Source organism: Armigeres subalbatus, chromosome 2 (genome assembly GCF_024139115.2).
Source record: "Armigeres subalbatus isolate Guangzhou_Male chromosome 2, GZ_Asu_2, whole genome shotgun sequence".
Lineage (NCBI taxonomy): Eukaryota > Metazoa > Arthropoda > Insecta > Diptera > Culicidae > Armigeres > Armigeres subalbatus.
This window is the reverse complement of record NC_085140.1, coordinates 399,442,117-399,455,962: the sequence shown is the minus strand read 5'-3', so window position 1 is coordinate 399,455,962 and position 13,846 is coordinate 399,442,117. Positions and strand designations below refer to the sequence as shown.

At 38.8% G+C, this 13,846-nt stretch overlaps 1 protein-coding gene across 4 annotated transcripts in view; it reads left to right on the top strand.

Moving 5' to 3' along the window:
* Window positions 1-3,657: 3,657 nt before the first annotated feature.
* The window catches only part of LOC134213269 (tyrosine-protein phosphatase non-receptor type 14), a 46,899-nt gene continuing 36,710 nt past the window's right edge, over window positions 3,658-13,846 (top strand). Inside the window, exons 1-2 of one of the 4 annotated variants that reach the window (XM_062692152.1) lie at window positions 3,658-4,370; window positions 6,042-6,458. In XM_062692152.1, coding sequence (XP_062548136.1) covers window positions 6,374-6,458 — 85 coding nt within the window. In that variant the 5' untranslated portion in view covers window positions 3,658-4,370; window positions 6,042-6,373. Of the gene's footprint in view, window positions 4,375-5,858; window positions 6,459-13,846 lie in introns of all 4 variants that reach the window. The other 3 variants (XM_062692150.1, XM_062692151.1, XM_062692149.1) reach the window with 3 other exon arrangements.

Below are 13,846 nucleotides of genomic sequence, written 5' to 3'. Positions count from 1 at the left end.
AAAGTCCTTCGTTCGGATAGGGGAGGCGAATACATCGGACAACAGGTGAGAAACTATCTCAAATCGAATGGTATCATCAGTCAGCTTACTGCGCCATATTCGCCCCAGCAAAATGGGGTTGCCGAGAGAAAAAATCGGTACCTTGTTGAGATGGCACGATGTATGCTAATTGATGCGGATTTGGATGATCGTTTCTGGGGAGAGGCGGTGGTTACGGCAAATTATATGCAAAATCGTTTACCGTCTCGTTCGATTAAATGCACTCCCTATGAACGTTGGTTTGGGCGAAAACCAGTTTTGAATAACATCAAGCCTTTTGGTACCGATGTTTATTGCCATGTACCGAAAGGAAAAAGGGGCAAATTAGACGATAAAGCTGTCAAGTTAAAATTCATGGGATATAGTTATGAAACCAAGGGATACCGTTTGATTGATGTTCATACTGGAAAAATAACAATTAGTAGGGATGTTCGGTTTCTAAACACTTTTGATCTAATTGAAAAGCCTCGGGAAAATGAAGTGACCGTACCTTTAACTAACTCGCGTCCTCACCCGCATCAAATGGTACCAGAAGATATTGCCGAAATAGTAGACGATCCTGACGACATGTGGGTCGATACTGAATGTTTCTTGAACAATGAACCTAACGATGATGAAACCTTACAGGAACCGCAAGTCGACCCGTTAGAACTGGCAGTCCGACGGTCAGAACGAACAACAAAGGGCACTCTACCACAAAGATACGCTTGTGTAACGGAAGAATTGGAAACGGAACCTCAGAATTACGCAGAATCACAGAACGATGTTAACAAGGATGAATGGAACCGTGCCATGCTGGAAGAGTTGGAATCAATTGAAGCGAATAATACTTGGGATATTGTGGACCTGCCTCCGGGAAAGCGAGCGCTTGGAAGCAAGTGGGTGTATAAGTTAAAACGTGGTTCGGATGGAGAGATCAAGCGTTTCAAAGCACGACTTGTGGCTCAAGGTTTCAATCAGCGTTTCGGCTGCGACTACGACGAAATCTTTGCGCCAGTGGTGCGTTTAACGACATTTCGTGTACTTCTGGCGGTGGCAGCAAAAAGAAGAATGACAGTACAACAGTATGATGTTAAATCAGCTTTCCTTTACGGCAACCTTGAGGAGGAGATCTTTATTCGGCAGCCTCCAGGGTTTGCTGTGGAAGGAGCAGAGGACAAACTTTGCCGTCTTAAAAAAAGCTTATATGGTTTGAAGCAAGCGGCGCGATCCTGGAACAATCGTCTCCATGAGGTTCTGGTTAAGGAAGGATTTCAAAGAGGCGATTCGGATCCGTGTCTATATCGCAAGCAAGTTGGGGATCGGCTGTGTTTCGTTCTAGTATACGTAGATGATTTCATTACTGCAAGTGACGATAACGTGATAGTGGAGTCTCTGGAGCGAGCGCTGAAGAAGAACTTCGTTATCAGTAGCTTGGGAAAAGTTCAGCAGTACTTGGGCGTTGATGTAGAACAGGATGTAGGAGGAGATTACTATATAAGCCAGCAGCGGTATATTGCCGATACCGTGAAAACCGCCGGTTTAGAGGATGCTAAAGTGTCTACGATTCCACTAGATACGGGATATGAAAAGCAAGAGCAGGATACAGATTTTTTACCTGATAATCATGAGTATCAGCGACTGGTTGGAAAATTGCTTTTTCTTGCCGTGAACTCACGTCCAGACATAGCTGCACCCGTTTCTATCCTTAGCCGAAGAACAAGCAAGCCGTCTCAGCGAGATTGGAACGAAATTAAGCGAGTAATACGATATCTTAAGGGTACCGCAAGTCTTCGGCTTCGACTTAGTGATAATGCAGACGACTCAGGGCTGGTCGGCTATGCAGATGCAGACTGGGCGGAAAGTCGTGATGGACGGAAATCGAATAGCGGCTTTGTATTTCAGTACAATGGAGGAACAGTTTCATGGGCATGTAGGAAACAAACTTGTGTGTCGCTTTCGACAGCGGAAGCTGAGTTTGTGGTCCTCGCAGAGGCTTCACAAGAGGCTTTGTGGCTTAAACGGTTGCTGATCGACTTGGGAGAAAATGTGACATCAATCCGAATGAACGACGATAACCAAAGCTGTCTTCGAATGCTGGACTGTGACAAATTCAGCAATCGTACTAAACATATCGATACCAAGTACTACTTTACTAAGGATCTGAAGCAGACTGGCGTGGTGCAGTACCAATACTGTCCGAGTGAACAAATGCGAGCTGATCTTCTGACAAAACCGCTCGCAAGAATCCGGCTAAGTGTATTGAGAAAACTGTGTGGACTTGATGTTACAAACTAGTAACGATATGTGCTGAGGAGGAGTGTTGTTATATGGCAACACAGATCGTATCATTAATTAGTAATAACAGCTTTTTCGTTCAGTGCATAACTTTTTAGTTTTTGACTTTTGCCTTTCTTGTTTTAAACTTGTTTCTGATTTTCTCTTCCTCTCTGATCAATAACCGCGTGCGGATGTATAATATAGCTTTTACTTCGATGAATAAATAGTTCGTGTTTCAAGTGATAAACTGCGTGTTTTCCGAAGGATCCGAAACCTGTCTCTGCCCAACAGATAATGCCTTGACGGAGGATAGATCAATAATCGAAAAGTATATTATCAAATGTCATGTACAAAATTCAACATTTTGCGCTGAATGAGCTGACAGCGTATGTTTACGAAAGTAAGGGCCGATGTCCACGTAGCGGTTTTTTACATTTGATGCTGGGTACCTTGCGTAGACCTTTTTGAAACTGATTTGCAACTGCTCGACTGGTTTGTTGTAAATAAGACCTGATTTGAAACTGGAATGAAACTGAGTTTCAAAGTTATTTAATAGTGTTTGTGTGTCTGAGATGATAGACAAACTCATTGTTGTTCGTATGCTAGGTAAAAACTATTCGCGAAAAATGTTAGTTTGTTTCGTTTTTGTTTTATGAAAAAATAAAACCAAGTTGCATTTCGTTTACAAAACTCTGCGTTGCGGGCACCAAGTTGTAGTTCTATTTTGACAGCTATAAATTTTATAACATCAAGCAGTACTAAACTGAAACTGCAACTTCAGCATTGGGACCGGCCTAAGTTACTAAATCGTCTGGAAAAGTATTCGCCCATCTTTTATAATATAGAATCTCTCATCCATCAAGACCCCCTGGCAAAATCAGCTGATTTTGAAAGCACAGACAAACAGACGTAACAGCTTGAACATTTTTCAGAAAAATCCATCGCCCAACTGCTCTATCACCATCTTGCGAGCATGTTACTCGAAACAATATTTCGTATGACATCGTCACCAGAAGGCGCTGGAGTGAAATGTCAAACTCGAAGGGTTTCGACGCTAGCGCCTCTAGTTGTAAAACGCGCAATCGATCAAATTCAAATTGAGCGTTGAAGTCATAGTCGATGGGAATTTCTGTAGTGTTACGTCTGTTTGTCTGTGTTGAAAGTCTCGTAATAAAAGGCCTGTTGTCAATATTTATGTCGCTTTAAGACCGTTTTTGTCGGCACATAGCTCCGAACCCCCATATCGAGATAAACCTGTAAATCGAAGGGGAAGGAATCCTTCCACTAGCGGATAAAAAAGCTCTCGTTTTTGACGTTTTCATCGCGTCTGGTCGCCGTCGCCGCGGTGTTTGTTGTTTTTCGGTTTTTCCTCGCACTGCTTGCGACCGTTTTGTGTGTCCGCGTCCGCGCTAGTTCGCGTCCTCCTTCGCCTCTCACCGACCAAAGTGCCGTTTGATAGTCGCGAGTTTTCCGTCGTATACGTCGTCAGCAAAAGCGCGATCGTTGTTCTCTGCTGCGGCGCTGGCTACTCACCTCAGTCATTTTCGTTCCACTTGCGTTTTCAAAACCTCGGCGACGACGATCGTGATCGGATGCGTCATTTTTCGACATTTTTATTTTGATTTCCCATCATCATATTGTTGCTGGCTGGCAATTTTCGGACTTGGATGTGAGACTCCCCTCAATAGCAGGTCATTCGTTGGTCCAATCGGACAGTGGTGCGTCGCGTTCGGTTCGGTGTTGTTTGGAAAGTGGCCCCGCCAGTGGCGGATGGCTACCTGAGTTTTGTCGTCGTGGAACTGCAGCCCAGAAGTGCCTCCTTCGCGAAACCAGAAACGACGTGAACTTTGTGCCACGGTTGCAAACGACAGTTCTAGCAGTGCGAGAACCAAGGAATTAATGAAGAACGGCGGGTTTTATTCTCCAGCTTGGAAGTGCCTTTTGTGGAATGTTGCGTACGTGCGTGTCAGAGTGTTTTTATTGTGATTGCGAGAATCCCGTCAAAGCCAGGTGCATCGTTAGCAACAGAAGCATCAAATCAACCAACAGCTCGGTGGCCAATCAACCCGGTAGTAGGTAGTGCATTGAGATTTCAAATTTTCGAAATTGGTGGATCAAAGCGGAAAAGTAGTGCATCCGATTGTTCGTTGAAAGGAGGAGAATCGGAAACGAAACCACTTTCAATATTTATCAATAAGCTTCAATAAGCACCGAACGGATTTACCACGAATAGTAGAAATTCGACACGGTGTCTTTGGAGTGGAACATTGTTTGGCTAAACTGCAGGCAAACTGTTGGGGAAAAACTGTTTTGGTTCGCTTGAGGTTGTGTTCCCGGCAAGTATCAGAACATAACACGCAGAAATTGACCCAAAAAAATCAATCTAATTGACAGTCCAATCTTTGCTCTCAAAGAGGAATCCTTTTAAGTTTGGAGATATTGGTATAGGCTGTCGTGATAATAATATACTTATATGTATACCCTTACGGAAACCAAGCAATTCTCGCTTAACTTTTCAAAAGGTCCTAAGTAACATTTTTTTCATGATTTAATCTGAATAATGCAATCAACATATTTCATGTTAATCTGTTGATTGCAATACTCAAATTAAATCATGAAAAAAATGTTACTTAGGACCTTTTTAAAGTTATTCTTGTAAATTCTCATGAATCTATAATTCTTTTGAAAAATGCATCTAGAAATTTTCAGACGTTCAGAAATTATTATCAACCTTCTTTATGGATTTCTAAAAATTTTCTAGTTTCCCATAAAATTAATTCTTAACAATCTAACAGCCTTTCTAATGGAAAATCATGTTTTCTTTATGGATCGCAAAGAATCCTCATGAGTACCAGTGGAAATAATGAACTCGGGTCCATTTTAAGCCTAAAAATTATTCCTGGTAACATTTTTGCCTTTAGTTGCACCGAAAGGCTATCATTCCACTCCTAGAGTAAACTTTTTATAAAAGACTCGTACGTACGTACTCGTACGTGTGTACGCCAGTGCACGAAAGAAAAAGATGAAAACAATTGTGATCAACTATTCATATAAATAGTAATCCTTAACCGATTTTTTCGCAACAAGTTGTTTTCGAAAGGTGGTAAAGCCTTTTCGGTCGCTATTGAATTTGATAACGATTGGTTATTGCGTTTAAAAGTTATAAAGAAAATGGTAAACCAAACCAAAAAGATTAGAGTCTTGGCCAAATACGATAAAGGCAGTACCGACTATAGATAGTAGAATCACTATCTATAGTACCGACTAGGTGGTTTAATTTGGGTTTTTTTTTAATCTTTATTAACGAGATTTTCATGCCAAGGCTGAACAATGAATATCGTATATTGTCAGAATTATGTGTTGTTTTACAATCAACAAAATACATGACACACATACAACGTATAGGAGATTCAAGAGAAAGCTCACAAAACCTTTTCAAACATGAATGACCCGAATAAATTTGCTCCCGTAACCCATTATTCACGTGTTAAAATCAAATAATAATTAAATCCATTTTTTGCTATCAATGAAACCAACATCAAACATTGTTCTTCCACCAGAGACACCGTGCCGAATCCGCCACACGAAATATCTCTCGCGGCAATGAAGCGTGTTCGCACCGTGATTAGTCCATGGAAATAGTGCCCCGTCGAAAACAACCAAGTGTGTACCACTTCCCCGTGCACCTATTTGAAATGCATGTTCGGTGATAAATTGTTCAGTGTTACACATTTCATCGATAGCCGGGTGCGCAAATAAGAAAACAGCACAAATAGGCAGTGCAGCGAAAATCAGTGCGTGATCGGATGTCAATGTGGCGGCGCAGCGGCACGGAGTGCAATTATCGATCATTAATGCCGATTCTGCCGAAAAAAAAAACAACGACCAAAGTTTGAATGATAGTGAACAGAGAGCGAACCGCGTGCCCGCTCGTTGTTACTAGGAGTGTAACGTAAAGCAGAAATAAGCATAGGGCGGAGGGGCCAAATTAATGGTTTGATGCTGGGAACACGTGAAGCGGCAAACCGGAAGTAATAGCAGCCAGCAACACTACCGCCAAACAAGAACAAACAAGATGCCGTTCAAACTGAAGCTGAAAAAATCCCGACACTATAATGTCATGTCCAAAAGTTTGTTCGTGATTTCCGTCGACCATCTAGGTGAGTAAATTAAAATAAGCATTTTATAACAGTACACGGACCATTCCAGTCCGCTATCATTGTGTAAAGCTGCTTGGAGCACCGCGGAGCAGATATAGGGGCTTGCGCTCCGTCTCCACCACTATCGAGATGGCAAAATAGCTTTGCGAGATATAAGTAGCAATTAGCATCTATCTGTTCGGGTTTCTGATGTCTACACTGTTATCACTGTAGTGCGCTAAATTCCAAGCACCCAAATTAGCTATTGCGTGGCGAACATAGATCATCTTTGGTTGATTTATTTTTCTATGATTGCTTTTTTGGCCTGGGATTATTATACGATGTAGGTTTTCAGAAACTTCTCTACTGGGGGATCATTCACTAATAACGTAAGCATTTTGTCTTTGTTTTTCGGACCCCATCCTCCCTTGTAAGATTTTTCCCACACAAATTATTTTTTGTTTATTATAATAAAAACAATAATATAATGTTATTATTATAAAATGACAGACCCCCCTCCCCCCATATGTGCTTACGTAATTAGTGAACGACCCATGACAATGAAAAATACTCATCAAAAAATGAAAAAGCAGGATTTGAAAAGATTTGCGATTAAGATTAGTAACAACGCTAAAATTATTACTCTAAAATGTTACAAGTTTCTGGGAAATTCTCTGATTTTTTTTATTTTAGATAATAGGGCAATCCATTTTTTTCGTCTCATTTATTTACTTAGTACATGACATATTTGTTGCAGGTGTGAATCTTTTTTGACCGCAGTTTCTTCTGGAGTCTGTAGTTGGCCCGAACTGCTTCCCAGACAGGTCATGTTCTGTCCACCAGCGACTATCACTCACTTTCACGCTCACTTTATTACTTTATTAGATTGGGTTTCAATAATGAAGTTGAAAATAGAAACTAATGAGACAAAAATAACATATTCAAAATAATTAAAGTAAGGTACAGTGGGGTAGGTGGGTAAATGGGGTAAGTGAAAAAAACGCAAGTATTTCACTGATGAAGCACAGAATTCTTCAATTTCATCTCACAATCATACAATGCCATTCAAATCAATCAATTCAACATGCGAGAGTAAAAGTTTATTAACCTACCAAGTTTTATTATCTTTTGCACAAGTTGTTTTGCATTATTGTTATTGACACAAATACAAATATTTTTCTATGTTGGTTTCCATAACACATCCAATTAGTGCATTGATAAGTTGATTTCCTCTGTATTTTTGAATTCCAGCCACAAAAATTAGGATATGAACATCAAGAATGTCCAAAAAATTTTTTTTTTTAATAATTTGCCTGTTTTTTACCACGGGTGGGGCAAGTGAAAATTTTCCGAAACTGAATGCATTTCTCTATTTCTTTAAACAAAAATAATTTCTATTAAGCGTATATGAACAAATAATACCAATTCAAACGCATTCGAAGGATTGTTAATGAATCACAACACTGATGATTCCTGGTTTGATGAATATTTCAAAGATAATTTTTCTGTACACACAAAAAAAAAACTATCGCCAAGGTTCATTATCTTACTATAAACCTGAAATAGAAAGTAATGTTAGACACAAATGGAGATCAAATGTTAGGTTTCAAAAAGTTTAAGTAAAGAAAACAAAAAAAAAATCATTTAATGGAGGCACTGCAGTGCACTCCAGTGACTTTCATGAAGTATCAAAAAGCATCACAACAGATCACAGTTATACCAAGTTATACTCTATTCAGTATAATTCTCGGGAACTTTTTCAAATCGGCGTATGTAACATTTTGATCAAGCTGAGAAAATTAGCTTGAAAGTTTTCAGATTTCATTTTTATTCCTATTTATAAACTAATCATTTTTATTGCAATTGAATACACCTCAACGATACATTATGAAAAGGTTCATCGTCACTGACCTTGAAATCTGCACTGCGTGTGAACATTTTAGTTATTTTGATAAAAATATATGTTACAACGTTCTGCAGCAGATAAATCACATACGTCGTTTTGATCAAGGGGGTGCTACTGTCATAATTTTGCCTACTCAACATCGAAACAACATGATGTTGTTTGTTTATGTTTTTGTCTCGAACAAAGGCGGTGAACATCAGAGTTAACGGCATCAAAATCAACAAGATTCTTGCGAAAAAGAAGTGTTTTAATGCCAAAGTCGGACATTTGTGCATGGAAAACCGTGATTTAGCAAAACAGGTAGGCTTAATCTTCGTCTCCCAACATGATTTGCGCTTCTCAACATTCTTTAATATGTTCATTGCAGGATTCTGAAAAAAAACGAACAGAAAGCCCGTTGCATATCGATACTCTCCGGTACTTATTGTTCGGATCTGCCAGACTACAAAACTATGGCCACGATGTTTCCCCGGAAGTGATTTCGTGTTGCCAGAGATGAATCTGATACCTGCAGCAGTTTTCCCACGCAGGAGCGCAGTGGAGCAAGTTAACTAATCATATTTTGTGAGACATTTTGTTCAATTCATGTAGACGATGGTTTAAAGAATGTAAAAATGTGTGTAAATAATGTGTGCAAAATAAAAAAAAACAATTTCTCTATTATGTCGCCCAAGAATCACAATTGCTCATCTGTTACTCAATTTCAAATCAGGATTCCATCCCACTCCCCCAAGCATTCACTGCATTTCGTTTAATTTCGTTCGCTATTTTTATTTTACTACTCCCTTCTGTATCTCTACGATCTTTACTCATCCCAGCATTGGTTTTTCTCCTTTTTTTTCCAAAATAAAAGGATTTCCTGCATCACCTGCAATAAATAATTGGAGTCCTAAAAGATTGGTTTTGATTTGACTGTGGAATACAAGAATATCCAAAGTATGCATTCATATGAAATATATGAAACATATGAGTGCTGTCCAATGAGCAACTCGAAGTAGCTCGAAGTTGTTCTCGTCCTGCTCGTTCTTTTTTGTCAACAAATGGGCATGAGCAGGACAGGGAGAAACTTCGAGCTACTTCAAGCTCTCATTGGACAGCACTATGATGTTTAATACATTCAACAAATAATAAATATATTACTATTTTATTAAAAAAAGAAAACAACAAAATAATTGCAAGTCTTTGTTGAAGAATCGTTAATTGTCGGAAATATGTCTTTTTGTACAACAATCCGCTTACTCCAATAAACATTTTTTAGGGTAAACGTTACAATAAGTGGGTACCAAAATCCAAAGTACCAAAACACATGTTGGGAAGATGGGTTATCTATGGAATTTGACAGCTGTGTCGTCCCTCTGGTTTTGATACGTCAGTATGACCGAGGTCATGCTACTTTCGTCGAAATGTTACGCTGCTCCGTACGCTGCATTGTTGATACGTCGAAATGTTGCGTCAAGTTGAAACGTTTCACGCACATGCGACAAAAAATTGCAACACTTACAACACGACGTAACAACATTTGCTGCAGAAAAACAACGTAAAATGTTTTTCTTAACGAAAATCAGAATATTTAAGCGACATGCTTAATTTTGAAATCAGTGGTGAAAAAGTACAAGCAGATGCACGTTTTAAACTATTTAGTTGTTCGAAAAAACTTTTTAAAGTACATTTTCTGCTAAGCGGTGTATGTGCAATATTTTCAAAAATGATGTTACACCGTTTTGCAAAATATTAATTTACATTTTTAAAAACACATTTTCATGCAGCTTTGAAGATATACACATTTTTAGATGAATTTGATGCCATATGCTGTTGAAAACGGGTTTGTTTACAATTTGCGACATACGTCGTTTTGAAAAAGTACCCGAGAATTATCGTATCCATGAAAAATATGAACAGAAAATGTGGTTTTATATTGAAAAATCCTCTTTTCAAATGATTTTTGACGTAAACTACGTCTAAGGGGAAGACTCGGATACAGGGTGTAAAACGAAAACTTCCAAAATCAAGACCGTCACGAAATTAGGATAGATTTCAAACGTTAATAGCGTTTTTATCTTTCGATGGATTTTCGAGATTTTCTTATCAATCGGTTCGAAAACTCTCCAGCAATTTGTCAAATCTATTGGAACTATCGATTATCAACGGTAAACTATTGGAAAATTCAATTTTTCTATACCCAGTAAAAATTTCAGAACCAATCAATCCCGTACATAGCGCGTTTTAATCATAGGTAATTGCCTACTTTTTGGCTATTATCTATTATTGACTTATGCATGATGTATGAATAGGAGTGCTTCCTTCATCATTGACCCTCGATAAAACTCAAATAAAGTAGAAACATGGAAATGTGACGACATTATATAGGGTAAAATGCCCAACTGTGGACTCCCTGTTAGTGGTATTTTATTTCGAACTAGTCGACCCGGCAGACGTTGTCCTGCATAGTAGGCGAAAATGCGCGTTGTGAACTGCCCTTGCGAAATTCCCATACAAATCTTAATTTTAGTTTTTCACTATTCATTCAACCCTACTCGTAATTTTCGCATGAGGAAATATCATATAAACCCGTCGGAAACGATAACGAACATATCTGCTGAATAAATGGAGAAAATCCATCCAGCCGTTTTCGAGTTATGCGGATACGAACACAGACCATTTCTCGGGTACTTATTCAAAAGGACGTATGTGATTTTGTAAACAAAGATTCAAACGTCGATTTGTCCAATCTGATGGCACACTCACGCAAATCAACACCACCAACAGGTAGCCGAAGCCTTCACCTATCTGCCTATGGTGATGGTTTGCGTGGGAGGGTTATCAGATCGGACAAATCGACGTTTGAATCTTTGTTTACAAAATCACATACGTCCTTTTGAATAAGTACCCGAGATTTCATTTTTATTATATAGACTAGTTTATTTGTGGACGCAGTAGCGCCCGTGGCAAGTGTTTTTGCCTTTCTCGTATACAAAGTACAAAGTATACGTAAAGGCTATAGGATCACTCCAAAACCGAACTTTTGATAGAAGGCTCGGAGACCCATAGTGTTATATACCAATTGACTCAGCTCGACGAATTGAGGTGATGTCTGTATGTGTGTATGTATGTGTGTGTGTGTATGTATGTGTGTGTGTGTGTGTACAAAAATGTGAGACACACTTTTTGGTACTTAGCATTATTCGATTTGCTCGCAACAAATTGCAGTCGACGCGGGTTGCGGTCTAGTTGTTTCCTATTGAAAATTGGCCTGATCGGTCATTGCGTTCCAAATTTATTTAAAAAAAAAAAAATCAGAAGGGTTATGTACAAGACACAACCGCCCAACGTAAACTACGTAAGACAGTTTTGTTCAGTGACGATTGCTGTGCTATCATGCATGAATATTCTTAGAAAATTCATTTGATTACTTATGTCACTGGTTTCAAACAAAACTAGCCTATCTTAAGATATGAAAATTGTTGGATACGACAATTGTTTAAAAAATTTACTATGAAAACCCAAATTTATTCCTCAGTGGTTATGATGCCTTTCTTGGATCCGAATCGCCTACATTTGGGTTTTAAAGCATTTGATGAAATATTTCAATAGAAATAGCCCTAGGGAAGCATCCTCTTTTCCGTTTGCAACATTTATTATTCAGAAACATTCCAATCATAGGCATATCTTGTTTTTCGTGCATAACTAGAAATCATAAAATGTCAATCATGTACCAAAACCCAATTAATTTGTTTGTGATGCGCGCGAGCGCGAGTAGTAAACGTTGCGGACGGGGAAAGAGGGTGTGTGTGTTATTACAATCTAACTATTATTTTCACCAGTGTTGGTAAAATCTCAAAATCTCAAATCTCATCGGCGATTCAAACCATGCGTGAGTAAAATCCCATCAGAATCAGGGCCAGAGATTTGCTCATGATTCGAATCGCAATTTGCACCATTGCATGATATTTACGTGTTCTTAATTGTTGAATGCATTGAATTATCTGTTTTTCGTCGAAAACAATGGCTAATAATTGCATATATAAACAAAACATACGCCTCGATTGCGTTTTGAAGCTTTTTAGGACGAAATCATTCTTCGGTAAGTAAGCGAAGCGATGCGATTCTGGCCGAGAAACACAAACGCGATGCTCCCCCTACAGAATCGCAGGCGAGTTAGCTCGTGCATGAAACCTCGATGATTCAGATTTGAGTATGATTCTACCAACACTGAGTGTCACTATGGATAAAATCTTCGTGCAACCATTTTAATATTACCATTGCAAGACTTTTGAATCAGGGAGCAAGAAGGTGATAGCTCTATTGTAACCCATGTAGCCCGTCTCAAGAACGTATGCGTTCCGAAGCTTTTGTCGTGTACAATAGGTACCGCATGATTGCACCCACGTATTATAAAAATATCTTAAATGCAGTCTCGATAATAAAGACAAAAAAAGTGCATTCACACTTTCTGAATCAAAGTTAAATCCTTCTGATTCAGGCGCGCATTTAATTGGACAAAATATTATTAGGCCGATAAAAATATTTTTATAAAATATGTCAAGCTCAAAATAATTTTCTTATAAAAATTTCCGGTAAATTTTGAGAACTTTCAAAACATTCTTTAACAAATCCGAGGATTTTTTTTACATTTTAATATAATTTTTTATAATAATTTTTTTTACTAGCAGACCCGATGAACTTTGTTTCGCCTAAAATTGATTTATTCTCTGATAAGTTCTCGAGTTATGCAGAAATGTATGGTTCATTTGTATGGGAGCCCCCCTTTCCAGAAGGGAGAGGCGTTGCAAACCTCCACAGAAACATATCTTCCCTTCCAAAACCTCCACACGCCAGATTTGGTTTTATTTGCTTGATCTCGAGTTATGATGAAATTGATGTTTCATTTGTTTCAGTAGACCTTGACCTTGCGTAGACCATAATTTTTAATAAATATGTGTAACGGCCTTATTAGTTTTCAGTTTGCAAAAAAAAAGGTTCAACATTTTTCCAAAATCGTTTTTTAATAGAAACATGTTTGTGCAATTACATTGTGATGATTGCATTACTAGCAAGGGCATTGGCATTGATAGCAATTGATCGTCGCATGCCTGCACAAACATGCCCCTATCTGCATCACTTTTTATGCACCATGCACTACATTATGGAACGTACACACGGTCAAGCAGTTCGACCAACATTGACTCCACCTCCCGTTTATTCAAACATTCATCAATTTTTATCAACACCGACACGAACAATCAATTTATTCGACCAACAATATCACACACGAACGACCGAAGCACCAACTCGAGCACCAACCATCAAAAAATATATGGGGGTTTGTGCAACTTCACTACAAATGCTCAAACATGTTCGGCGAACCTTGACTCCACCCCCGACAACTCAAACCAAAATCAAACCGTTTTAATTTTTTCCAACCGAGCCGCCAACTGTCAAATGGTTGTTCGAACAACTTCACACACGTTCCAACAAAGCAGCAACCGAAGCGTTTTCTTGGGGG